General features: G+C 33.9%; 1 protein-coding gene across 1 annotated transcript; it reads right to left on the bottom strand.

Annotated features, from left to right (window-relative positions):
• Positions 1-897: 897 nt before the first annotated feature.
• Positions 898-27868, bottom strand: DEGS1 (Sphingolipid delta(4)-desaturase DES1). The gene is made up of 5 exons (XM_051217866.1): positions 27768-27868; positions 13744-13853; positions 7722-8053; positions 4934-5420; positions 898-1936 (listed from the first exon to the last, which is right to left on the bottom strand). Coding segments are annotated over exons 1-5 (1122 nt in total). The 5' UTR covers positions 27769-27868; the 3' UTR covers positions 898-1744.

Genomic DNA, 27868 nt, shown 5'->3' with positions numbered 1-27868 from the left:
TGTTAATATGTGATTCTTCATAAGTTCATATTCATGACTTCACTAATGTTAGAACCTAGGAAATTCAGGCTTCTCTTTAAAAACTTAAGCATTGAGTTGGTATTCACTTTTACAAGCTTTCATCTCCAGTGGACATATGACTTTTCTACGTTGTTATTGAATGCCATCTCACAATTAAACGATTGGAGTCCGATGCACGTGCATTATCACTAGATTTCCTGGACTCATAATGGTCTCATAATGTGCACATGATTATTAGTACACAGAAGATTGTAGTTACTGGCTTTAATTATACAACTATTCAATCAACAACGACATTTGGAAAATATCTTAAGGATATAATTAACAAGTAATTTTACTAGATTAAGTACACAAAATAAATATCAAAATAGGGAGTTGTGGAGATTGTAGTAATTTTAATTGAATTCATGAATCAACCACCAGAGGATGGTAGCTAACATTTGTGATCCCGAACTAAGAGTATTCGAACCCAAGACTTTCGCTCTAGCCAACAAACGATTAGTTCTTAGACAATAGACACGCATCTAACAGTGATAATGTCTAACTTCAACCATTGTACCAAGTTGCGCGACAATTATTTGAGGCTGATGACTTTCTCTTTCTGAAACAAATTATCTCCACTAGTTACAGCTTCTCACTACAACTTCAGGTAAATTCATCATGAAACTAGTCACTAGTGATCACAGAATTAGATTTGTAGAGATTGTACCAATTTGATAAGTCTAATATCACCATTCAGTTATTCCAGTTTTTGTCAATCGTCAACTTCTATAGACCACTACTATTACTATTAACATTACAAACCAATAGTTAACACATACATTTAAGTGTATATACTTTTTTTTTTAAAAAACGATTTTCAATCAAAATACAATACACACATTGAACATTGAATAGTTCAGAATATCAAAACAAGAAAACAAAGAATAGAAATAAATAAAAAAGCACACAGTTAAATGAATTTAAATCATATACCATTGTGAAATAGTAATGATGATGATCAATATAGTTTGATAAATGATAATAAAATGAACAAAAAAAAAAGAAATGTGAGAAGGAGAAAGCGAGTTTATCATTATGTATATCTATATATGTAATATATATATCAGGACAGATTGGATTGGAGAATACTGGTCGACAGTCTATGCTCGATTGGGAGTAATAAGCGTAAGTAATATGTATATATGTAATATATGGAACTTATGATTGTAAATATAAGTAATGTGTAGCATCATTCAGAAATGAAATATCTGTGAACCGAAGGTTAAGAAGATTGAACTAAAGAAAGAAAATATAACTGAAAATAATCAACACTGTAATAAGAATGAAGGTAAAGTATAATTTGTTCAAAACAATTCAAAGTTGATATGATCTTTACATTTGATTGAGCTAATATATGATAATGCATTGATCATTGAATTGCTCAACTCTATCATTTCTTAGTTCATGATATGTGTATAGTAATGGTTATATATATCTACATATAGCTGCCTATTACTTATTATCATAATGTAATCATTATTATTTTGTTGAAATGAAAGTTTGAAGAGAACAATATTAAATGTTGAACATCCAAATGATTGGGAATTAACATATTTATATACAAACTATATCAGTAACAAAGTCTAAAAAAAACACAACCTACTTCATTATAGATGTGTAAACAAACTAAACACAATAACACAAACATACTTGTGAATCATAGTCAAATGGGTATTATGATTTATTCTTTCTTTTTTATTTTCTCTTTTTTACATTGTTCACATTCGGATATTTTTAAAAGTTCTCTAGTACATTTTAATCCATTACTTGATATTGGTTGATGATTATATATTTCTGGTTTTGATAAATCTTGTGATGTAACACAATGAGCTTGTGGACCATTATTTGGTTTAAATACAAAATCCCATAAAACCTGATAAAAACAAAGTAAAATAATATTAAATAAGATGAATGACTGTTAAATTTATCTATATTGGAAGCCTGTGATGATTATCATGAAATAATTGAAGGTATTGGATAACGTGGATCAAGATTTGTCTTAATACTGGCGTCGATGTTACTTACTTACGCCTGTTACTCCTTGTGAAGAAGTATAGGCCACTCAACAGCACTCGCCATCCAAACCTGTCCGGGACAATACTTTCCAGCTCTTTCCAGTTATTCATCCTTTTCATATCTGATTCTATTTCCCAACGTAATGTGTTCTTTGGCCTTCCTCTTTTTCGCTTACCTTCAGTATTCCAAGTTAGGGATTGCCTCGTGATGTAGTTTCATGTTCTCTAAAATGTATATCTTATCCACCTACAACGTCTTTTCATTACTTCTTTCTCAGTTACAAGCTGATTTGCTCTGTAACACAGTAGGCCTTTGCTGACAGTATCCGACTAATAGATGCTGAGTATCTTACGTAGACAACTATTTATAAATACTTGTACCTTCTTGATGATGGTTGTAATAGTTCTCCAAGTTTCAGTTCCGTAGAGTAGGACTGTTTTGACATTCGTTTTGAAGATTCTGACTTTGATGTACCTATATCTTATCTGGAGTTTTAAAAGTTATAACATGTGATTAAATTTTGAATAAATTCATCTGAAGTTTTGGTTGAGATCTGTATGCCTACAGTATGGATTAGATAGACTATTAATGAAAACGAATGACTGTAAGCTGATTGAAGTTTGAAATGTCAACTTTTGAAAGTACTAACTGATGAACGAAATAATATTATGACAATAGTGAAATTGGGAATTCTTCAGTCATTCAATCTCTGTAAAATCATTAATGTACTCTTCTAAATCCTCGATAACTCGAATTTAGACGAACTCAAATTCATACTCAAAATTGTCAGTTTGTGATGAAATCTTTAAAACCATAGATCAAATCTTATATTAAGCGTAAGTAGATACGTAATATATATGAATATATATGTTTGTATTAAAATTCCATAGAATACAAATAAGGGAAGTTCATTGAATACTTATGTGTAAATTAACTATGATGAAAATGAAAATTTAGTAACCATGATATGAAGATATATGTATACAGCCAGTGTTTGAATCAGTGATCATGTGTGAAATTCAGTACATGTTATGTATAACTGATAAAACGTGGTTAAATTTGTGATGTAACGGTTAAATAAAAATGTTTCCCCCCTTGTTACGATATACAACTGTAATATGATAATACGATCGGTGATCAACATTTTGCTAACACTAGATTTCATGCTTGATTGATACCCAATACACAAATGGGAACACAATATATTTATGATGTTGAATTTATGTCTAGTAACAAAGATTCGTAGTAGTAGACAATATTTTATTCAACACAATAACAAACAGTATACACTCAGTGAGTTCATTTCAGAAACCAATAATAGGTGAGAAAATCTGTGTATGTTAGTTCATCCTTATTAGTTGACAATCCGGTTTTATTTTTTTGACGAAGAAAGATGAATATTTATATATGAGTGATGTATATATATTTTAGATTCGGTTGACTAATCTACACACTACTGCTTTTATCACTCGAGTAACAGTTATTGAGCACAGATACAAGAAGTGTAGATGTTAGTAGGATACTCGAACAAGCAATAAACGTCGAGAGTATAATTTATAAACCAACCAATCAGATTTCAGTCAGTCAGTCAGCTACAACGTAGGACCAGGCACATATGTGCATCGGTCCAGGTTGCCATATCGCATCAGCACAACAAGATGAACACCGGATTCATAGCAGTGGTTATTTCAAAGGTGGTAATATATAAGAGAAAGATTGCATATAGATATATAGTACAAGAAGAAAAAATTGGTTCGTAGAAAGAAAGGTATGAAGTGATTTTAATCTCATGGTTTAAGGGAAGAGAGGGAGTGTATACACCGACGCCATTGTAATCGATTCTGAGCCAATCAGATTTAAGATAGAGAATCATGATTTTTTGGCGTGGAATTCATTAATCCTAATGATTCAATGACATTTTGACTTTGCAACTGATGCTAGTTCGTGATCGAAATACTAACACTAGTTCCCAATTCTTCATGTGGTGTATACTACTTATCTCTGTCAACATAAGTAGCATGTAACACCAAACGGAAGTGGAAAACCTGGCAGCAGAAGGCTAAGAAGATCGAATTGACTAGAACAGAAACGGAAATGCAAAAGATTTGTGAATTGGAAGAACTATACAGAATGTGAAGGATAAATAATGGAATTTTACAAATGAAGTATTTAATGTATGGTTCACGTATTTTATCAAGATATTTTGATTTCTCGTTCACATTAATTTATAACCCTCTTATAACGCTAACAGGTTGATAGGTATTCTTAAGGCCATTCTAGCGTCATTCAAGGGTCATCCGTAAACTGTAGTCACCTAATAAACAATCATCCCCTCAAATGCCTTGGTACGGTCAAGAGTGGGGAGAGTCCGCCCACCCTCTCGAAATGCTCTCGCACGACCACGCGTATATAGCCTTTTCCAGGGAACTCCTACTCATTGCCTTCTCGTGGCGGGGGTGTTGTTTACGAAAATGAGAGGACGAAAAGCGAATGTCCGGCACTTTAATCGGGTTGGTGGACATGGAGAGTTCATCTAGGGGGAGTTGGAGAACCCTGATTCCAAACCAATGGTCCACATGGGCTGGCTCCAGTATCCTGAGTGAACAAATAGCGTATGAACCAATTATTGGTCACCGGCTATCATGGGATCGCATCTCCCCACGTTGCTCCACTGCCTTATGGATCAGACCTTTAGATCAAAGGCTCCGGGTATGGCCCCCTAAGAAAATCAGCTGCTTCGGTTTGGGCACCCGGACAGTATCACTGCCCTCACATAATAATAATAATAAAACAATCATTCAACAAAATAAATTAAAAAAACAAAACTCAACAACAACAATAAACACCAACTTACTTTACACAATGATGTATGATATGGTAAATGATCATAATATTCACTAGCAATCTCTTTTAATTTAGGTAATTTTGTATAAGCAATATATGGAAAATCATGATGTTCAACATGATAACCTAAATTATACATTAAATAATTGGCAATACCATAATATGAATGTGTTGCTTGTTGATCAATAAATAAATAATGTTCACTTATAAAATGTCCAGTTAATGGATGTAAACCTAAACCAAGTAATGTACCAATAATGAAATAATTTAATGTCCATATCCCAAAATAATACCAAATGAATAGATCGAATATAATTTGAATAAAAAAATTAATTATTTCCCATAATGTTAATGGTAATGGATGTTTTATAAAAGGACGAAATGCATAAAATAATGGATGGATAATAATCCATATAAAACGACTTATTGGATGAGTAAATAATTTCACTTCTAAATTTAATGGCATATCTGCATCACCATTTTCATGACCTAACCATCTGGAAAAGAAAAAAGAAAACGATAAAGGAAAAAAAAATGTGATCGATTGGTTGAATATCATTAACAGAAATGTACTGTTACAAAGTATAAACTAATTACTAGTTGAATAGGAAATTACGAAAAAGTTATTGAAAGTGAATAGGATATACATTGTGGAATTCATCAAACTATATCACATGAGGTAAACCTTAATTTGAAATACTATAACAGGTGGCCTGCTTGAATATCTGGGCTACCTGTTCCTCCGATCTACATATTTCATCAAGTTATCTGTTTTATTGTTTGTTTTAGCACATCATTATGTCTATTGTGCGCACAATTTATTCAGGCGCGTTTATGAAAAGTTTACAACATTTCGCTATACGTGATACAAAAAGGTACAATTAGCGACATCGTGGTGGCTGGCAGTATGCATTGAAACGAATGAACATTAATCAAATGTGGATTACCGAACTCCTAACATCTAACTGGTCATCATTCAAAATTTATCGTCACAATCGATCAAGATATAAGAAAAGGGAACTTGTTGAAATACATTATGCTGAGAATTCTATATTGTACCAAAAATATAATGTTGAATAAAGCTTCTAATAATAAATAAATAAATAAAAAGGAAAAGAGACGCATAGAGTAGGGAATTTGATAGAGATATTGAATATCGTGAGTGGTACATTGTAACTATTGGAAGTGTGAAGTCGGTGTGGAGTTTATGCTTCATGATGGGTAATAGGCTTAATGAACTTACTAAGTATATACATATATTTCCTGGTCTAAATTAGAAAAAGGTAGAAAGTGGTTTAAATTAGACACTATCACCATTGAATGCTGACTCAGTGGTCCAGTAGGTTAAGCGTTCGTGCGCTAAACCGAAGGTCTTGGCTGAACACTGCTGAGGAGTCACACAATAAGACGAAACGGCCGTCCAGTGCTCCCAGGTTTCCAAAGGCGGTCTAACATCAATCGGTTCATGATCTCAATCAAGAAATTTATGGTTTATATCATGAACAAACTTTAGTTATTCAATCACTAAAAGCCAGAAAGTACTAGACAACTATTTCATTCTAGTGTGAGGCTTCTTATCAATGTGAATCCTCAATCACTCGAGAGGATAAAACTTAGGACCAGAGAAGTGTCACCGTGATCACTTAGCCATCAAACGACTGAGTTGAAGTTCAATGGTTGACATAACAATAACAACCACGAGCTTAATGGTAGTAATATACGAGAGATAACTTTCGGATTTATAGTGAGAAACTGTGACCAGTAAAGTTAGACGATGTCGAGTGTGAATCAATTTCCGCCACTCCCATGGGAAGATGGTTGTGAAATGTCGTTAATGAACTGAAGTTAGAGATATATATCAGTGGATGTCAACTCAGTGATCTGAAGGTAAGGTGGTTACCACGAGACCTGAAGTCTCTAGTTTTCATTCCCACTGAGGTTGTTGATGCGCATCAATGAGATGTCTCATATTATGAAACGCAGCTATTCAGTACTTTTTAGTTTTTTGTATGCTTCTCCAAGTGAGGTCATTTGTGATGTGAACTATAGTCTTATCATTTACACAAATCTAATGTATTATTATTATGGAGTTATGGCTAGCTTACTAGCATATTCCTCTCTTTCTTTGATAAAAACTTATATGTTTCATACACATGGAAACTACACACTCATCGCTTAATGATGAAGTTAAAACATGATAACTTACATAAGCGAATATGACAAACTTTTGGTTGTCATAAGGTGTTATAAAGCAGATTCCATTTACTTAATTGAATCTGGTTGGACGTCACCACTGAAAGCTAGGAAGCATTGGATAGTTGCTTTGTCCATAACTTCAACAGAGATCAAATCTAAGATTTCTGGGCCCCGCACCCAGTGCTTAAACTACTAAGGGGCCAATGGATAAATATTGACCGATAGTAACGCTTCTTAATTATTACTGATTGTCTAATCACATTCAAACTGTTATGTGAAACAATTTCCCTAACGTTATAATAATAACAACAATAAATAAAATTTTATAGAATACATGAAGTGTGGCTATCATTTTAGTTCTATTAACAACTTATCAGTTAGGTGTACCTCCATCAGAGAGTTGATCTTCATCCCGGGGCTCGAACCCAGAACAGTTCTCTTTAAACATTGATGTTATCCAACTTAACTACTGAGTACAAATTCCATTACTAGTTACATTTAATCTATTCTATGTAATATTGTATCATAATCGTTATATCAAGACAATCAGGACATAGTTATATTACTTATAAGTAATATAATATCAATAGAAATTATCTTACCTATGATGAGTTTGATGATATTTTCTATAAGATATAGCAATAGGTAAACCCATTGGTAAATTAATAAATATTGAATATAAACGATTTGCTTTACCATATTTATGCCCAAATACTAAATTATGTCCAACTTCATGTATAGCACAACCAAGTGAATGATTAAGTGTTCCACTGATTGCATATGTTAAAAATAACCATATTAAGAATGGTGGTTGATAAATTGATATGTATACAGCTACAATAAATTGTAAGAATACTTCAAATGAACTAAAATAAGCCAATTTAATATCTGGTCCCATTAGATTTTTCACTTCTGGATATTTTGACAAAATTTCCTTGAAAAAGAGAAGAAAGAAAAAAGGAAATAGAGGAAGTAGAGAAAGTAGGAGATTATTGGCATAGGATTGGGGAGATTGTTGAGGCTCATTGAAATTATGAACTGATCAGTGTTAGACTACCATTGAAAACCTAGAAACACTGGATGACTGTTACGTTCTAGCATGACACTCCCCATCGGCAGTGGACACCCACGGTTCTGCATGCTAGGCTCGAAGCCCGGACCTTCAGCTTCGCATAAGAACTTCTCAATCACACCAGAACTCTGAGAGTTACCTATTAAAGCTAGTCACTAGTAAGCACATGATAACCATCAGTATAGAGTTCTAGTGAGAATCCGTGACGAGTGGAGTTCAGTCGTGTCAGGTATGAGATCGCTATCTAATGACTAGTAAAGGTCAATTATAGTCAGAGTGAGATGTTAGATGATCAACAACACCATAAATTGCTAAGAGTAAAAAGTTTGGATCATCGAATTCCAACGGTTTGGATTACCACTTTGTTGATATTCAGGATTAAATTCTAATAAGTTCTAGTTGGGATATGTGCAACCTGTATGGATCCCATTAACACATGTCATGGAAGTTATTGGCTATAATGTATTGGGGAGCTTAGTAGATAAAAGGTTTACATTTGAAGGAATAGTCACTGACTGCAAGTCCCATCTTGAAGATTAATATCAGGATATAGGTAGATTCAGATAACGAGTTTCAAATTGAACTAATTAGGTGTTCTGCATTGATTGTCAATTGTATTGTGTAAAACAAACGTGGTGATCGTTATGAGACCCACGTACTATTGGAGTATTGATTTCGTATAGGAGAATTATAGCAGAAAATTCTCGAGGTTATACAAGATAGTCATCATTTATTCCTTAGTTTTTGGAGGTTTTACAACTATATTTAATTTAATTCATACTTTAAGAATTAGTAGTGTATCAAATTTCAACCGAGTTCAAAGTTTAAATCTTGAACACTGGATAATGATCTTACTATTTAATGTGAGCAAAACCACAATATGAATTCGTCATTAATGGGCAAATAAATAAAAAATGATAAAGTTTGAAAAATGTTCTCTATTAGAATAGAATCAAGTTTTTGTGGATATCATAGTAATTTCAATAGTTGAGATTACGAATCAATTAAAGCTAGACCACCATAGAAAACATGGAAACACTGGACGGCCGATTCGTTCTATTGCAGGACTCCTCAGCAGTATGTAACCACGATTCCGCCTTCTGATACTAATCAGCACATGCGCACTAGTAACTGGCTTCAAGAAGTATTTCCTGGAGTTCTAGTGAGAAGCAGTGATCAGTGGAGTTCAACAAAATGGTCTTCCAGTACTTGCAGGTTTTCCATGGTGGTTTAGCTTCGATTGACTCACAATCTCAACTATTAAAATAATATAATAATCAAGATCTATGCTTAACGAATTCGTGATAATTCATTATAACTAACTTTAATTATAGTGAAAACATGGACAATATAACAAAATACAAATCAACAAAAAGTCTACTCAATAGTCATAAGTAATGATGATTAGAGATAGTTAAAAGTTTTTACTTTCATTGATAGTCGACTAGACAACTTCACTTCTAACATTTAATTAAACTTAAACAAAATAATATAAACTGTTCACTTAGTATAACTTGTTATTGTCTGAATAAATTCTTATTCTATCTTTAAGAACTCATCTTAAGTTATCCATAAACTATACCATTCATTATTTCAAACATATATGCAAATCTAAATGATAACGATGATGATGATGATGATGGTAATGAACTTAAAAACATGTAAACCCATTTGGTTTGATTGTATCAATGATTCATACTGTATTTTATGAATGAAACTAAAACAAGTTCAAATGAGTTCAACCATGTCTGTTGTGAGTTAGTAACTCATTGATCACAATGGTGGATGTGTCTCTCAATTTCGTGGATTAGTTGAAGTTAGACATTAACACCATTGGATGCCAGTTGGCTCAGTGGTCTAGAGGTTGAGCGTACGCACACGAGACTGTTATGTTCTGGGTTCGAATCTTGCAAGACGGGATATTGGATGGGCATTACTGAGGAGTCCTACAATAAAACAAAATGGCCTTCCAGTAATTGCGGGTTTTCCATGATCTTAACTATTAAAATAGAATAATAAATATTCTTTTAATATGTTTATATGTGTATTTCTTAAACAGTTGATTGATAGTATTTTGTAGATTGTCCTAATTCTAAGCCCTCATTTTTTTAATTTATTAACTCATTATAGATTAGTCTTATCGTAATCTATAAACTTATTATTTAATTTTATATCATAGGTGTTCTAGTTATCTACAAATTGAGATTTATTATTCATTATTTGTCATGATCCATGGAATTTACATGTTCAGTCATATACAATTTAAAGTTTGAATCATAAAGAATAGTACAACATGATTGTTTGATACTTTGTAGTTTAAAGAAACATAATCAAATATTACATAGACTACTAATCCTCTTTTTAGCATATAGAATAACTGAGTTCCTGGCCGAATGATTAATAGGACACTGAAGAAGAAAATTAATTATTTCTGTTTCATTTCTATGAGAAAAACGTAGATCTTATTATACCAAACTGAATGTTCCTGAACAGTTGTCTTCTAGTTACGAAAAAAGCACCATTAATATAGGTACGTAAGATAACATATTAGCGATGTTGATTAAGAGTGAGCTATCTACTGATAGCATAGGGAAATGGTTGTACAATATCCTGAATCGATTGAGGTTAAAAATGTAGATTATTGAATGGTAACTTAGTGGTTTAACCTAAAGATTCCAGGGTTCAGTCTCAAGTGCAGTCGTGAACTCACTTTGATATGTTGTCTCATACTAGAATGAAACAACTCATCAGTGCTTACTGATTTTTATTATGTGACCAACTAAGACCAGTTCAAGATGTAAACTGTCACCACAAATTTGATAAATTGATGATCGTCAGGTTCCAGGTTTCACGGTCCCAACTGAAACGTTTAAGGTTTATATACTAAAGAATCGAATTTGGAAATAATTCTATACTTTTATAAGTTCAGGACTTCATTTTTGAAAAACTTAATTTAGAAATAAAGAGAATGAAGGTCAAGTACAATAAAATTTATTTGAACAAAGTGCGAATTTCCATCGATTTTATTAACCATATTTCTAATTGAACATTAACAACTCACTTTATAGGTACTTGAAACAGATTGCCAGGAATCGAACCTAGGGCTTTTAGGCATATATGGTTGGGCCACGTGTTACGTATGTCTGAACTACGATTGCCACGACGCGCAGTGCTGACTAGTGTTAGGGATGTCTGGAAGAAAGTTAAGGGCGACTAAATCAAAACGTGGCATCAGTTATTGAAGTCACTAACCTATATTCTTAGCCATGTTCGTAGATTCAGACTACTTGGTTGCGCTCCACGTGACAATCGTAACCAATGGTTGGAGACTGTGTGACATGGCTCAGAATCGATCACAATGGGGTAGGTGTATACACTCTCTGTTTTCCCTTAAACTATGAGATTGAAATCGCTTCATATCTTTCTTTCTACGAACTAACTGCTTCTTCCTGTACTATGTCCCTATATGTAATCTTTCTTTTATATATTATCACCATTGAATTAACTACTTCTATGAATCTGGTATTCATCTTGTTGTGTAAATGAGGTATGGCAACTTGAACCGATGTATGTATGTGCCTGGTCCTATGTTGTAGCTGACTGACTGAAGCGTATATTAAGATAAAGAGCTATAGATTACTTTCTGGATTTCACCAATTCTTTTATCAAAATCAATCCTTGATGTAAAACTTAAAAATATACTTCAACAATGTTCACAACATACTTAAAACAACTATAATCAAACTATCTTCCAATTATTCATTCATTTGAACTTGTTTTAGTTTCATTCATAAAATACAGTATGAATCATTGATACAATCAAACCAAATGGGTTTACATGTTTTTAAGTTCATTACCATCATCATCATCATCATCGTTATCATTTAGATTTGCATATATGTTTGAAATAATGAATGGTATAGTTTATGGATAACTTAAGATGAGTTCTTAAAGATAGAATAAGAATTTATTCAGACAATAACAAGTTATACTAAGTGAACAGTTTATATTATTTTGTTTAAGTTTAATTAAATGTTAGAAGTGAAGTTGTCTAGTCGACTATCAATGAAAGTAAAAACTTTTAACTATCTCTAATCATCATTACTTATGACTATTGAGTAGACTTTTTGTTGATTTGTATTTTGTTATATTGTCCATGTTTTCACTATAATTAAAGTTAGTTATAATGAATTATCACGAATTCGTTAAGCATAGATCTTGATTATTATATTATTTTAATAGTTGAGATTGTGAGTCAATCGAAGCTAAACCACCATGGAAAACCTACAAGTACTGGAAGGCCATTTAGTCTTATTGTGGGACTCTTCAGTAATGCCCATCCACTATCCCGTCTTGCAAGACTCGAACCCAGAACATAACAGTCTCGTGTGCGTACGCTCAACCTCTAGACCACTGAGCCAACTGGCATCCAATGGTGTTAATGTCTAACTTCAACTAATCCACGAAATTGAGAGACACATCCACCATTGTGTTCAATGAGTTAATAAGTCACAACAGACATGGTTGAACTCCACTGGTCACTGCTTCTCACTAGAACTCCAGGAAATACCTCTTGAAGCCAGTCACGCTATCCAGTGCTTCCATGTTTTCTATGGTGGTCTAGCTTTAATTGAATCATAATCTCAACTATTGAAATTACTATGATATTCACAAAACCCTTTCTTGCATTATATTATTAATTATATTTACTAATGTATCCATAAATAATTGAATATCCATGTCTGGCTATCATAAAGACTCAAGTCATTTTAAATGCTCAATTGTTTAATTGACAACGTTTCACTTTAATATGAATTTGATATTAACATTTTTCAAATGAAACATTCAGAGACTTGGTTGTTGAATGTTTCATAATCATAGATACACAGATATGTAAATTATTATGTAATCAAAGTTTAATCACCCACTTTATAAAGAAAACTAGCTATTTTTCTCTCATTATTTTTTAAAGAGCATTCACAATCATATGATGTCTGATCAATCCTAGAAACTGTTAGATCACACACTGTTTTATAAGATAGTGTTGTCCAGGATCAGACAGTTGTTGGTTCAAATATATATATATATATGTTGTAGTGGACGCTACTCATAAGGATGTTTGTAAGTAGTGTGTATCGGAACGCGGCGTCAAAGTTGCATCAATTGTTGAACAGAACGAAGAGTTTAAATGCATTGAAATGATGGTGTTGGCAATACACTTGAAGGTCAGTTGCGAAGACAATTCAGATTATAGAACACACCTGGAAGATGTAAACGGACGTTTGAAGGCTATGTATATGTATTATTATATAAATACTTTGTAACTTCTCCCAACTGATAAGTTAACCCCCGCTTATTGTCGTGTTTTACTGTACCGATATACATACACTAATTAAACTAGAACGAAGATTTATAGTTTCGGATGATGATGTCGGTAAAGATTCATTTTCTGAGCTGGATAGTTTAATTGAATGATAATATTTTTTCGATAAGTTTAACAAGGTGCAAAGAACAAAGTAATAATAATCATAATCAAATATTCGATAACATACTTTTCGTCTTGACACATGTGGCTCTTCATCATAGCTCCATTCATCTTCATCATTTTCCATACGAAATAAGTAAGTAACACCACGGAAAAAACTCCATGATTCTGATGTCACTGGAAATATAAGTTGAAATGAATAAAATCAGTATACATATCATTGACTGGGGTAAAATATATTGATCAATATCACTTATTATTATTCAAAAGAATGAAGTTTAGTCAAAGGGAGATTTGGGATAGGGACGTTTCATATATATATATATATATATATATATATATATATATATATATATATATATATATATATATATATATATATATATATATATATATATATATATATATATATATATATATATATATATATAGAAAGATCATTTGAAAGTGAGATCTGAATGTTTTGTAATCTATGCGATGTAAAATATCGCTTAGATTAAAAAAAAGTAATGAGCAATTTTTAATACTATACACTGACAATGATCATGAGTTCACTTGCGATTAGCTTCAAGAGAAAATTTTCGTAGTTCTAGTGAGAAGCCGTGACCAGTGGAGTTTAATCGTGTCAGGTGTAAGGCAGCTACCCACCGAAGACAATGGAAGATATCATGGGTTAATTGAAGTTAGACATCAATACCGTTTGATGCCGGTCTAGTGGTCTGGAAAGTTAACGTTTACAGGTGATATCGAAGGTCCTGTGTTCCATTCACGTATGAATGTGAGGACGTAGATGTGCACAACCGAAGAGTCTCATACTATGATCATGAACCTTATACTGATAAATAATAATCTAGTCGATGTATTTTTTTCTTTTGTATTAACAAAAAGTAGTCAGTTTAGGCTCCTGATGGATATGGTTCACTAATATCTGGACTATTTTTACCCTGTTTTAATAAAAACATTGAATTGATTGTTATTTACTCTTGGTTTGGTAAAATGACATATTTTTCATAGTCTTTTATTTATCATCATTGTTTACACATCCAACTCACATTCACTTGCCTTTATAAAACCTATAAATTATGTAGCAAAGTAGTAATAGACAATAAACTAATGTGTATTAAACATTAAACAAGTTAGTAACACAGATAATCATAATGAATACAAATTAATTGTTAACCATGATAAACAATATGTTGGTAACTATTGAACAAATAGTAAACCAAACAATTCATTCAAAAGTCTATGAAGTAGATAGATAGATAGGTGTATAAAACAAAGACTATTTAAAATCTACACACCCATTATTTATTTTACCATAGTTACCAGTTCAAGGTTATGATGCAACCCATATTACCAGTTTTTTAAATTCTATGAATCTTATGCAAATCCTTCATCATCTTTAAAATTATCACATAATTTATCTTATCTGTCTCTGAACTTCACTCAACTATTCGCCCAACCCAAATGTTTCCTTGATTCTAACACCAAATAATCTCTGACCTTTGTATAGTTTACTTGAATCTTTCTATTGATGTTTAGGACTACATTTGATCAGTCTCTTATAGTGCATACTGTACGTATTGCTCCGATATTGCCTTAATTCACAAGCATTATAAACTAAGTGGGTAACGCGATGGTGAACAGTACTAGGTTCGAGTCCCAGAGTGAATATCAACTCAGGTGCAGGCACATCCAGTTGACGAGTCTCAAATAGAACAAAATGCGCGCCCTGCACTCTATTGCTAGCCACTATCCATCATTGCTTATAACCTTTGATCTGTGCTTGCATATATATAGTTATTATTGGTAACCTTTGTCATTCTAATTCATTGCATTCTCTTATGTTAATTGTTCCACACTATATCTTACTTTAATGTAAAATTCTAATACATATTTGGTTGCAAGCAGCTGATGAAAAACCATGAAATATAGTGAATTCGTATTATTTTGCATCAATGTTTGTTCTGGCTTTATTTAGGTTATGGAGTAAATTGAATTTACATATAGCTGTTCAGAACAAAATACTTTGATAAGTATCAGTTATTCTTATTCAAAAGAATGGAATCGAGCCAATGAGTATACAGTTGTAAGAATGTTTCATAAGTATAGGAAAGATTATTCAAAGTTGATATCTGATTGTTTTACAGTGTATGTGAAGTAAAATAGAACTTAAGTAAATAGTAATAAACAGATTATGCTTGATAGATTTATCGTAATAAAATAATAAAAGGAAGAAATATGTGTATAAAATGTAATGTTGAATGCATCAGTATCCAACAAATCATTTGAAACGTATCACAAATGGGTTAATTGATAGGATTCTGTGATAAACGAGTCAACCTGATAAACCAAAGCTTCTTTACACCAAAGTTAGTGTTTACGACTGCTTTCTGTTTGTGATAGGACTGATTTGGATTAGAATTACAGCAGAATCCACAGTAATGGTAATTTGTATAGTACGCTGCAAACTCATAAATCATGATTGATTGACGTGGTTGGGACATATATTACATATGCCCAACACCACCTATCTCTAAGAGCTATATCTGCTGAAGTCAACTGAAATAAAGCTAGAAGTGGTCAGTTAGAAAGGGTATTAATTCATGAACTTATTGATCTGGACCTTGTAGGACTATCCAATTGATATCCGTGCTATTATTGTAACCAACAGTTAGAAATGTTGAGTGACTCAAACGATGACACAAATGCATTCACTCTTTATTCAAACCTAAATTTTCAGCTTCAGCACTCTTTCATACATATGTTTTTCTTCCCAGCTTTTCGAACAATATTTTCTATGCTTAGTGTTCCTGCTCATCATAGCTACTAAATTATTTCGGTTATTTTGTTGTTGATCTTGTCGTACTGATGTGTTATGGTAACTTATGCTAACAGATATTCGTGCTAATCTGCAAGGTGTTGCAATAGTTCTGCATTCTTCTTTATCATTCGACAATTGGTGGATAGATATATTACACATATATGAAGAAAAAAGCACTGAATACTCTTGAAATAATGAACAAGTTTTTAATACGATTACGATTAAGGGACTGATACTTGAAGATTGTTCAGAATAAACTGAACTATCATCACTGATTGATGTCTGCTGTATAACCAATTAGAATGAGAAAGCACTCGGAAGTCATTTCATTCTAGTTTAAGATTCCCCTTAAACAATCGACAATCAAAACATAAATAAGAGTCAACCTTTGGTCATTTTCGGTTGTGCATGATCACAGTACTATTCCAAACCATAATAAGATATAAATCAATATTTATTTATTTATTTCGAAATCAAATCAATTCTCAGTACTGTGCAACCGCCATCAATTTCTGTGGTTGAACTGCAACATTTATAAGTTTTTCGTTAAAACTTCAAGATTCAATTGTGAAGCTAGTAAGTAGTGAGCATTGAGTTATTTTTATGTTAACCAATTTGTAAAGATTATTTACATTAAAAAAGTTTATGGATACTCACTACATATAGAAAAAGCTTTTTAGTACTATCTACATTCGCGTCGTTCTCTAGCTCTAATGTGAGACATAAATAAAAGCACCGGACGGCCGTTTCGTCCTAGTATGGGACTCCTCAGCAGTGCGCATCCACGACATTAACACTGTTGGATGCCGGCTCAGCGGTCTAACGGTTAAGTGCTCGCGCGCGAAGCCAGTAGGTCCTGGGTTCGAGCCTCGCGTGGTACGGGATCGTGGATGCGCACTGCTGAGGAGTCCCATACTGGGACGAAACGGCCGTCCAGTGCTTCCAGGTTTTCAATGGTGGTCTAGCTTCAACTGACTCATGATTTCAATCTGCGAAAATTTCTAAAAATCTCCACAAACCCCTTGTGAACATAAATAAAATTTAATTTTAAGCTGTATAGATGTATTTACTTTTTCCTGATATTACGTAAGAGCTATTTCAAGTCAAAAGTCACTTATCTGTAGGTGCATAAATTTTACCTGATAAGTCTTTAACTTTATACTTTGAATAAACCCTATTTTACATATACATATGTTAAAGCTGGTTAACTAATAGACATGTAATGATGTGATCTGACTACTTAAACACTAAGATTTTGAATCAATTCATTATCTATTCCAGTCGAGCCGACTTATGTATGAATAATATAATGGAATTCAAGACACATATTTAGTTCTTTGTGAAACATTTTGGCTGAGTTTACCTGGGTCCCAGTGTCAATGTTCACACTGAGACTCAAAACCGATACCTTTAGTTCTGAACGTCAGCATTGCTAGGCACAATTCATTCTTATAATCAATGATACTACAAAAGTAATTTGGTCAGGATATACAGATATCAAAAGAGATTGATTCATACAGTCCTTAATATCAAAAACGGGAAAAAACTAAATCCATTCATAGATATGATCGATATGCTTCTGATAACTTTGTACATGAGTTTTTTGAATTGTATTATTTTTCAAGTCATATGATCAGCTTTAGATTCATATCTATTAATCAGATTACTTTATACTGATCAATGAAGTTCAACCACATGGAGTGTAAGTCAGTTACTAATCATTAAGATTGAAAACCGCTGTGTAATATTAAGAATTAATTTCAATTAAACATATAAACCATTGTATAACAACTTAGTGATCTAAACACTAATCATTCGCTATTAAACTAAAAAAATCCTGGATTCAATCTCCAGTATGTTGGTGAATGTGCACTGCTGAGAATGTTTATTGTCTAACTAAGGTCAGTGTGACCAAAAAGAAAAATGTTTCATTCCATTTAATAGGTATGATTCATAAATCACAATCACCTATTAGTTTAAACATATGAACAAGAGAATGATGTTGACTTGTTCATAATTTCAATGGTTGAAATCGTGAGTCAATTGAAGCTAGACCACCATGGGAACCCTGGTAGCACTGGACGGCCGTTTCGTCCTAGTATGGGACTCCTCAGCAGCACGCATTCACGATCCCGCCCCCCGAGAGATTCGAACCCAAGACCTATCAGTCTCGCGCGCGAGCGATTAACCATTAGACTAATGAGCCGGTATCCAACGGCGTTAATGTCTAACTTCAACCAATCCAGGATAATAATCCAAGATAATTAATTTATGTGAACTAAAGATATGACTGACATTTCTAACTACAAGTTTATCATAACAAACTACTTAAATAATCAATTAGGAGAAAGTCTTTCTTCTTAACACATGAAAATGGGTGGATGATATAGCATTATTTGTTTGTTTACTTCAATTGTACCATTTTCATTTCGAAAATTTAAAGTATAATAAATGGAGCTTTAAAAAATATTAATAATAAACAAAAAATATACAAATAAATTAATAAATGCTGTTGCTGCGGCAACCAACAGACTTATTGTTTGAAAATACTAAAAAAAACAGTAGAATTATCAAACTCGTTCGATGATTATTACAAATTAATGGGTAATTATATGAAGAAATAAAAATCTATACTTATCAGATTATATTGAATGATCAGTATTTTTTTTATTGAGATCATGAACCGATTGATGTCAGATCACCATTGAAAACCTGGAAGCACTACAAGGCCGTCCCGTCCTATTGTGGGACTCCTCAGAAGTGAGTATTCACGATCCTGTCCTCGGGAGTTGAACCCAGGACCTTCGGTCTTTGGCGCGAACACTTAACCTCTAAACCACTGAGCAGTCATCCAATGGTATTAATGTCTAACCTCAACCAATCCACGAAATTGTGTGACCGTCTTCCATTATACTGAGGTATATACCTGTCTTTACCTGACATGGATTAGCTCCAGTTGTCATGGTTTCTCACTAGAACTCCGAGAATTCCTTCACTTTGCTAGTCACTAGTGAGTACATGGTATTTCTTTTTATCTAGTGTTTAATACTAAACTAATTTCTATCGAACAAGTTGTAATTGAATCACTGATCTGAATAATTAAGTTCTCATTGAATACAATAGAGTCCAAAAATTAACTGATAAGATGTAATCAAGAGAAAGAATGAAATATAAGTTTCACACAATATCAGAAATAGTCAATTAGAAGTAATTAAATCCTTGAAATAAATGATACTCTCAATAGAATTCGAAATCATAAAATCTCATTTCATTTTAATTAGTTATGGAAGTGACTAATTAGAGACTTATTGGTGATTAAATCAAAAAGATCAAATTTAATATATGAATAGTACTTTGGTACGTTAACCTGACGGTTTGGAAAGTCAGCTACTTTTGAAATTCGCCTACCTATTATACATGCTATGATGCTATTCATTTAGTCGTCATCACTTAGGATATAAAGCCTTTATTGATTATCTCATCTACATTCTTATTAGTTGAAACGTAAAGAGAAAGAAAGAAACGAGTTCAGTTCTCGTAGGGAACATTAAATTAACCCTGATATTTAGCGCTAAGCAGAAAAGAACCTAGATCTAGTTGCTACCAAACTCATTACACGTAATTTAATAAAGCCTAGGAAATTAACTCTTTGAGAGAAGTTGACATTCAAAAAAAAGTTAATTTTGAGTAAGAATAAACCTGGAGTTACATAACTGGTATTCGTAGAATATGTGAGGAACATTTACCTAGATATATAAATGAGGTCATTAACTAAAACCGGATCCCTTAGTAGAGAGTTTCTGGGTTTTTTTTTCTCAGTGTTTTTATTGTAAGTCATATTTGGACGAGATATTAAAAGTTATTTGTTACAAGAATTTATGGGCTAATCTATGTAGAGTAATGGTTTTTGTTGGGGATGATAGATCCCCAAAACCCATATTTTGTAATTTTATCATATCGTCTAATTTATCGATTAAATGATTAAATAGAAGTCAGTTGACGAACTTATCGATTGAATATTTGAGTGGCTGTCAACTGGTGAACTTATTGATTAATGTTTAAAAACATTTTACTATGACAATATCGATTGTAAATATCTGTATAAATACACTTGACTTGTGTGCCTGATTGACCTGACCTGGTATCTGCTGGTTGTCTGTAGAATACACTTCTACGTCTTACCAAGACTTCTTGATCAAGTTAGCTGAGTCGGGGACAACGGACCAGAATAGCCTAGCGAGATTCCGAATCCCTTGATCCGATCGATAAACCACTGCCCTCTAATCGGCGGCCCCTTTGAGATATAACAGTTTTGTATTAGAAGTTGAAATTCGAACCAACAGGTCACAGTTGCAGAATTTAAATTGGTCAATTCGGTTTGAGTGACCAGATAGTAGCATTAACTATCAAAGTGTGGATAGAAACAGATTATGTGTTTAAACTTAGTCAATGAGTTTTTCCAGAACCATTTCTGGTAACCTTGTCAGTAGCTGAGTCGATGGTATCCGGAAGTTATCTATATAAAATATCTATGTTAGTATTAAATAGTAGTGATGTTTTTTGAATCAAGTAATTCGCATCAACGTAGTTCACTTTAATTATCTACCATTTTGGTTTATCTACATTTTTTTAATTGTGAGCTGTAAATGAATGAAATCACATTGGAATCAGTTATTTATAAGTAAAAATGTCATTTGGAGTGTGCTTATTTGTTGTATCCCATTAGAACTGTCCAACAGAAGTTAATTATCTCTGATCTACAGGGTTAAAAGTCTGTAATTCTGTGCTTCAGAAAGAAAGCATAAAACCATAGTCGTTAGATTGTTGTGGATTATATAGAATTTGACTTCTTTGAAATTTTCTGTCACGATACAGTCTGATATAACTGTGATGAAAATAAATTCAGCATTAATAACTTTTCAATCCAAGTTGTTTATTAAACAAACTAGACTTTTTGAGTTAAGGGTTTGGGCTAAGAAAGCTAATGCTGGTATAAGATCGTTGTAGAAATTGAACACAAAACCAGTTGGATTTATACTTTCCTTATAGATTACAACTTGCATATTTAATCATAGCTTGACGTATATTGGCATAATAAAATTTGACAGTGTATACTCGGGCACAGTGACGATAACAGACTGGACGTCAACATTTGGAAATACCAGCTTTGGTGGTTCGGACATGTGTTACAAATGTCACCCACATCATTCTTTATTTGGCTAAGCTGAGACTGATCGGAAAGAACGAAGAGTTGTTCAGTCTTTCACATTGCGTTGGTGTGTGAATAAAGCTGTGTAGGACTGAGATATGTTGGTCTAATGGAAACGCCTAGTTTGATTCTGTAAGATAGTGCAACTCAGTGGCTTTCAACTTTATCAGACATGGCCCGGAATAAAAGCCAATGACTGTCCTGATATAGTTTTATTTAGCCTCATAAAAGTAAAAAAAGTTGAGCTTTAGTATTACTGTTTTAACTGGAATACTCTCACTGATTTTTGTTTGGTCATTTGTTTTTTGATGATACTCATTTTCTTCTCCTTCCATCTCTTCACCAGCACATATCTTTCCTTATATCGCAAATATTCCAGTCAGTCAGTCAGCTACAACATAGGACCAGACAAATATATACACCGGTTCAAGTTGTCATACCTCATTTACACAGCAAGATGAACACCGGATTCATAGAAGTAGTTAATTCAATGGTGATAATATATAAAAGATTGTGTATAAGGATATAATACAGGAAGAAAGAATTAGTTCGTAGAAAGTAAGATATGAAGCAGTTTCAATCTCACGTTTTAAGGGAGGATAGAGAGTGTATACACCTACCCCATTGTGATCGATTCTGAGCCATGTCACACAGTCTCCAACCATTGGTTACGATTGTCACGTGGAGCGCAACCAAGTAGTCTGAATCTACGAACATGGCTAAGAATATAGGTTAGTGACTTCAATAACTGATGCCACGTTTTGATTTGGTCGCCCTTAACTTTCTTCCAGCCATCTCCTACACAAGTCGGCACTGCGCGTCGTGGTAATCGTAGTTCAGGCATACGCAACACGTGGCCCAACCATCTCAGTAGATGAAGATTCAAAACTTCATCAACTAATCTACCATTATCCCCTCATACCATCAGTCTAACCTCTTTCTTACTTACCCGGTGATCCTAGAAGATGCGAACAATATTTCTAAGGCATCTGTGGTCAAATATTAGTAGCTTACGAGTATCTTTTATTCTTAATGGTCACGTTTCGCAACCGTTAAGTGGAACAGAACGAACCGCCGTGCCGTATACTCGTCCCTTAATTGGTAGACGGATATCTCGCATTCGCAAATATTTACTTACTGTCCACTGATACCAATATTTATCCGTCTAAATACTTAATAATAATAATAATCCCATGTGCATAGAACTTTGTATCATTGTGTTTGTTAAAAACACCAGATTACTCTGACAATAGTAAGGATAATGTCAAGAAAACGCAAATCATTTGTTTGTTTATTTAATGTATGGTGAATTTTGTCTCAGCTCCGCCTGTAACTTTTCTACAGTTACTGTTGATCTCAAGCCCCATTCTATAGGAAACAACATTGCTAAAAAAATTTAACAAGAAAAAAATCATTCGGAATGTTTAAAATTTGCTCAGGGGAGTTAAAAGATCTTCACTCAGAAGAATTATGACATATCATGTTGAAAGCCCAGATTTTTTGGAATTCATTAGGCCAACGTCAATTCTAACAACCAGAGCAACAATTAACATAGGTACATGAAATGTCCTGACAATGTGGGAGACAGGGGGAATCAGTCAAATAGCAACGGAAATTAGGAGATACAGGTTGAAAGCATCGGAATCAGTGAGACTCATTAAACACAAGCTGAACAGCAAAGGCAAGATACAGAAGAGATGGTGCTGTACTCTGGTCACGTAGAGGAAAGTGCTCCACACACTCAGAAAGTTGTTCTGATGCTGTTCAAAGAAGTACAAAATGAACTTATAAGATGAGAATTACGATGAATGTTATCTAATGTTATGCACCCACCAATGATAGCAACGACAACAATAGGGTCAGTTTTATGAAAAGCTGCAATCGACCATAGCGGAATGCTCAAGAAAGGACCTTATCATCCTGATGGGAGATCTAAATGCCAAAGTCGGAATGGAAAACATCGGATATGAAGATATCATGGGACGACATGAACCGACTGGGAGAACGAAACAAGAATGATGAGAGATTTGCAAATCTATACACATTCAACAAATTGGTTATAGGCGGCACAGTATTCTCACATAAACACACACACAAAGCTACAAGCTCACCGGATCACACTACAGCGGATCAAATGGATCATATCTATATCACCGGAAAATTCAGAAGTACAATGGAAGACCTAAGGACCGGGGAGGAGCTCACATAGCTTCAGATCACTATCAACTGGTAGTTGCCGACATGATAATGAAGCTAAAGAAACACTGGACAGCTAAGAAAACAGCAGTATAAAGGTTAAATACAGCGTTCCTTCGGGATGCTAACAAACTCTTAACAACAGGCTCTAAGCCTTACAGGATCTACTAAAACAAGAAGAAGCTACGATGGAGGACAACTGGAAGGGGATCAAAGAAACATTAAACTTAACGCGTCAGGGGGTGCTGGGTCTCAGCAAGCATCATCATAAGGAATGGATCTCAGTCGAAACCCTGGATACGATACAAGAAAGGTAGAACAAGAAGACAGCAATCAGAAACAGCTAGACAAGAGCAGCGAAAGTCAAAACACAAGCTGAATTCACAGATGCAAAAAAAACGGTGAAGTGGAGCAGCGAAACCGACAAGCAGAAATACGTGGGAGATCTAAAGACGACAGCGGAAAAGCTGCAAGAGAAGGAAACATCAGACAACTATATGGTGTGACGAAGAAACTGGTGGGGGATTATGGTAAACCAGAGAGACTGGTCAAGGACAAAAAAGGCAAGCGAATCGCTGAGATTCGAGAACAAGGAGCAGGTAGGTAGAGAATTATGAAGAACCATTGAGTAGACCAGAAAAAGTGAACCTACAAAACGTAGAATCAGCACACACAGACCTTCATATGGATGTCACTCCATCAACGACGGAAGAAATCAGGATGGCCGTTAGACAAATCAACAATGGGAAGACAAAAGGACCTGATACTATACCAGCTGAAGCACTGAAGTAAAGCACAGAATTAACTGTGAAGATTCTCCACAGTCTTCTTTAATATTATTTGAGAGGAAGAACAAGTGTCACAGACGGACTGGAAATAAGAACAACTCATCAAAATACTAAAGAAAAGAGATCTGAGCAAATGTGAAAACTATGGAGGGATCACACTACCGTCAGTATTAGGAAAGATTTGCAACAGAGTGTCACTGAACCGGATGAAAGATTCGACAGACATTCAGCTTTGAGATCGATAAGCCGGATCTTGTGAGGTTGATCGTGACACCACGGATCATCATTGAACAATAAGTTGAATGGAACTCGTCACTATACATTGAATTCCTTGACTATGAGAGAACATCATGGAAACTCTTTCGACATTTTGGTGTACCTGAGAAAATCATCAACATTATATCCGGAATTCATACGACGGACTACACTGCAAAGTCGTGCATAGAGGTCAGCTGAAAGAGGTATTCCATGTGAGGACCAGAGGCAGACAAGGCTGCATATTTCCTCTTTCTCTTTCTTCTAGTGGTTGACTGGATTATGAAGACTTCCACATATGAGAGGAAGCACGGAATGCAACGGACAGCTCGGAATAAATTAGAAGATTTGGACTTCGTAGATGACTTGGCCTTTCTATCCTATACACGCAAACAAATGTGGATGAAGACAACTAGTGTAGCAGCAGCCTCTACAGCAGTAGGCGTCGACATACACAATGGAAAATCCAAAATCCTGAAATACAACACGGAGAACACCAATTCAATTAAACTTGATGGGGAAGCCCTGGGAACTCTTATGTTCCTGGAAAGCATAATCGGTAAACAAGGAGGTCCTGATGCAGACATAAACGTGAGGATTGGCAAAACAAGGGTTGCATTTCTACAATTGAGGAACATATGGAACTCAAAACAAATTCAAACTAATATCAAGGTTAGAATCATCAATACGAATATCAAAAGGGTCCTAATGTGTGGAGCTGAAATGTGGAGAACTACTACAATCATCATCAAAATGGCAAATGTATTTATAATTAGTTGTCTATGCAAGATACTTAATGTCCATTTACCGGAAACCATCAGCAAAAGCCTACTGTGGCAAAGAACAAATCAACTTGTAGCTGATGAGGGAATTATGAAAAGATGTTGGAAGTGGATAGGATATACAGTTTGTAAATCGTAAAACTGCATCACGAGGCAAGATTTTGAATGGAACCGAAAAAGAGGAAGACCAAAGACATGAAAAGGATGAATAGCAACAGGGAAGAACTGGAAAGTATTGTCCACGACAGAGTGAGATAGAGAATGGTGGTGACAGGCCTATGATCTACCACGGGCGGTAACAGGAGTGAGTATGTAAGTAAAGTTTGTCTCAGGTCAGTTTGCTTGTATTAGAAATATGAAAAACGTTGATGGGAAAAAATCTACATATCAAGTGCATAGACAGCGAATTTCACTTGTTCGACTGTGCCCAATTGTGTTCTCGTTCACTACATTAGTTACAGATCATGACTAGAATCAATATCCATACAAGCAGTTGACTAATATAAATATAATCGGGTCAATGAAAGTCTGCTTTTGTCTATTATACAGCAGCTGTATGACATTGTTAACGATTAATCATACAGTTATGAAGATAAGTTTGATGAATAATTTGCGTGCTAGGTTGTAAATAAACTAGCATCAAAAATATTGAAACTTCTGGATTCTAGCTCAGTAATGAAAAATCATGATTTATCATTTGAATATTTTTTAAAAATTCCACAGTTGTTTACAAACACTTTTGACATTTTAGTTACCGATACCAGTTGATTAATATGGGATGGATATTCGAATAAGTGAAAATAATCTGAAAATCTCCTAGATAATAAGCGATTCCAAAATTACATATTTTTTTATTTCAGTGTTTAGTCGCCAGTAGGTCTATAGATAAAGTTCATACGCCTAAATCTTTATGCACCCACTACGTCGAAGGACTATGACTGGATGAACAAACCATAAGACATAAGACCTCACATAAATGTGAGTAGACATAAGTCGTCAAGTTTTCTACAGACACAGTAAAATGAGATTAGTGATGATAGGTACGAGAATCTGGATATAAATAACAAGAGTTAAACAAATCAAAGAAAGTATCATTCGAAAATAACAACCAAAATGGCGAGATGAGAAATTTGGAGAAATACCAAGCCTATGGTTTATGGGAGAAAGGGAATAGATTCTTTTATTTCACTGATAATGTATTTCGGCCAAAATACCCAAGTTCTCCAAATAGAAAGCTTACAACTATAGAAGCGATTCGAACTGACAATTTACGACTTCGTTAACTTATATCACATCTTAGATTAGTTACCACTAGATTACACCAATCAGGTCTACTGTAAACCCCAAACAGATCAGCGTTAACAAGTATAGTAAAAAGCAGTCTATATTGATTGTAATGATATCCGTAATGAGTGTCAACACTGGCCAAAAAGGATCAAGACATGTGCGAATAATCTACTTCGTAAAGTTCAATAAATAATTATCCTAGCCAAAAAGTGTCTGGACTTGCGTTTCCCTCCCTAAATTAGGAGCAAGCTCAGCCGTCTCAGTGAAATTTCATGTCTTTGTTGGTAAAGAATAAAAATGTGGATAAAGCGTGAAAAGCGAATAAAATAAAAATGCAAAAAGTGGGATTACACTTTAAACAAGTTTATTACTCTCCTTCATTCACAAGAGCTTTGGTACTGTGACTGAAGAAACAGGTCAAACTAAAAAACACGTGAAACAAAGTCATGAGTACATTGGTTAAGAAAACTCGAACTTTTCGAAAACCGTTAGGTGGTGTAAATAAATCAAATAGTTGCTACCTAAATCAATAGTAAAAACGTTCAAAATCGAGTCATAGTTTTAGTTTGTACAAACGATTATAAATGCGAAATATTAGTTGCGGAATGCACTTCAAGCTCTTTCCTTGAAAATCCATAAACAGAAGAAATTTCTTAACAAACAGAATTTTCAGCAGTTACTTCAGCAGATAAATTTTATCAAGGAATTTTAAGGTATACTTTAAACGTTCGGAAGTGAATTATGACTCACTTTCTTGTGGTCAGACTTTTGCAGTGTTTCTGATGAATAGCTTGTAAGATACTAACAAACAGCGAGATAATATTACGAGAGAAGTAAGTTTTATTTTTGCG

The sequence above is a fragment of the Schistosoma haematobium genome, chromosome 7 (assembly GCF_000699445.3).
Source record: "Schistosoma haematobium chromosome 7, whole genome shotgun sequence".
Classification (NCBI taxonomy): domain Eukaryota; kingdom Metazoa; phylum Platyhelminthes; class Trematoda; order Strigeidida; family Schistosomatidae; genus Schistosoma; species Schistosoma haematobium.
Note: the sequence above shows the minus strand (reverse complement) of the source record. Positions and strands in the feature narration are given on the sequence as shown.

Excerpts from the sequence above, each read along its gene's own strand:
- DEGS1 (XM_051217866.1), bottom strand. Across the intron at positions 8,054-13,743 it reads CACATGTGTCAAGACGAAAA|GAAATTTTGTCAAAATATCC; the intron begins GTATGTTATCGA and ends CTCTTTTTCAAG. Across the intron at positions 1,937-4,933 it reads ATCATACATCATTGTGTAAA|GTTTTATGGGATTTTGTATT; the intron begins GTAAGTTGGTGT and ends TGTTTTTATCAG.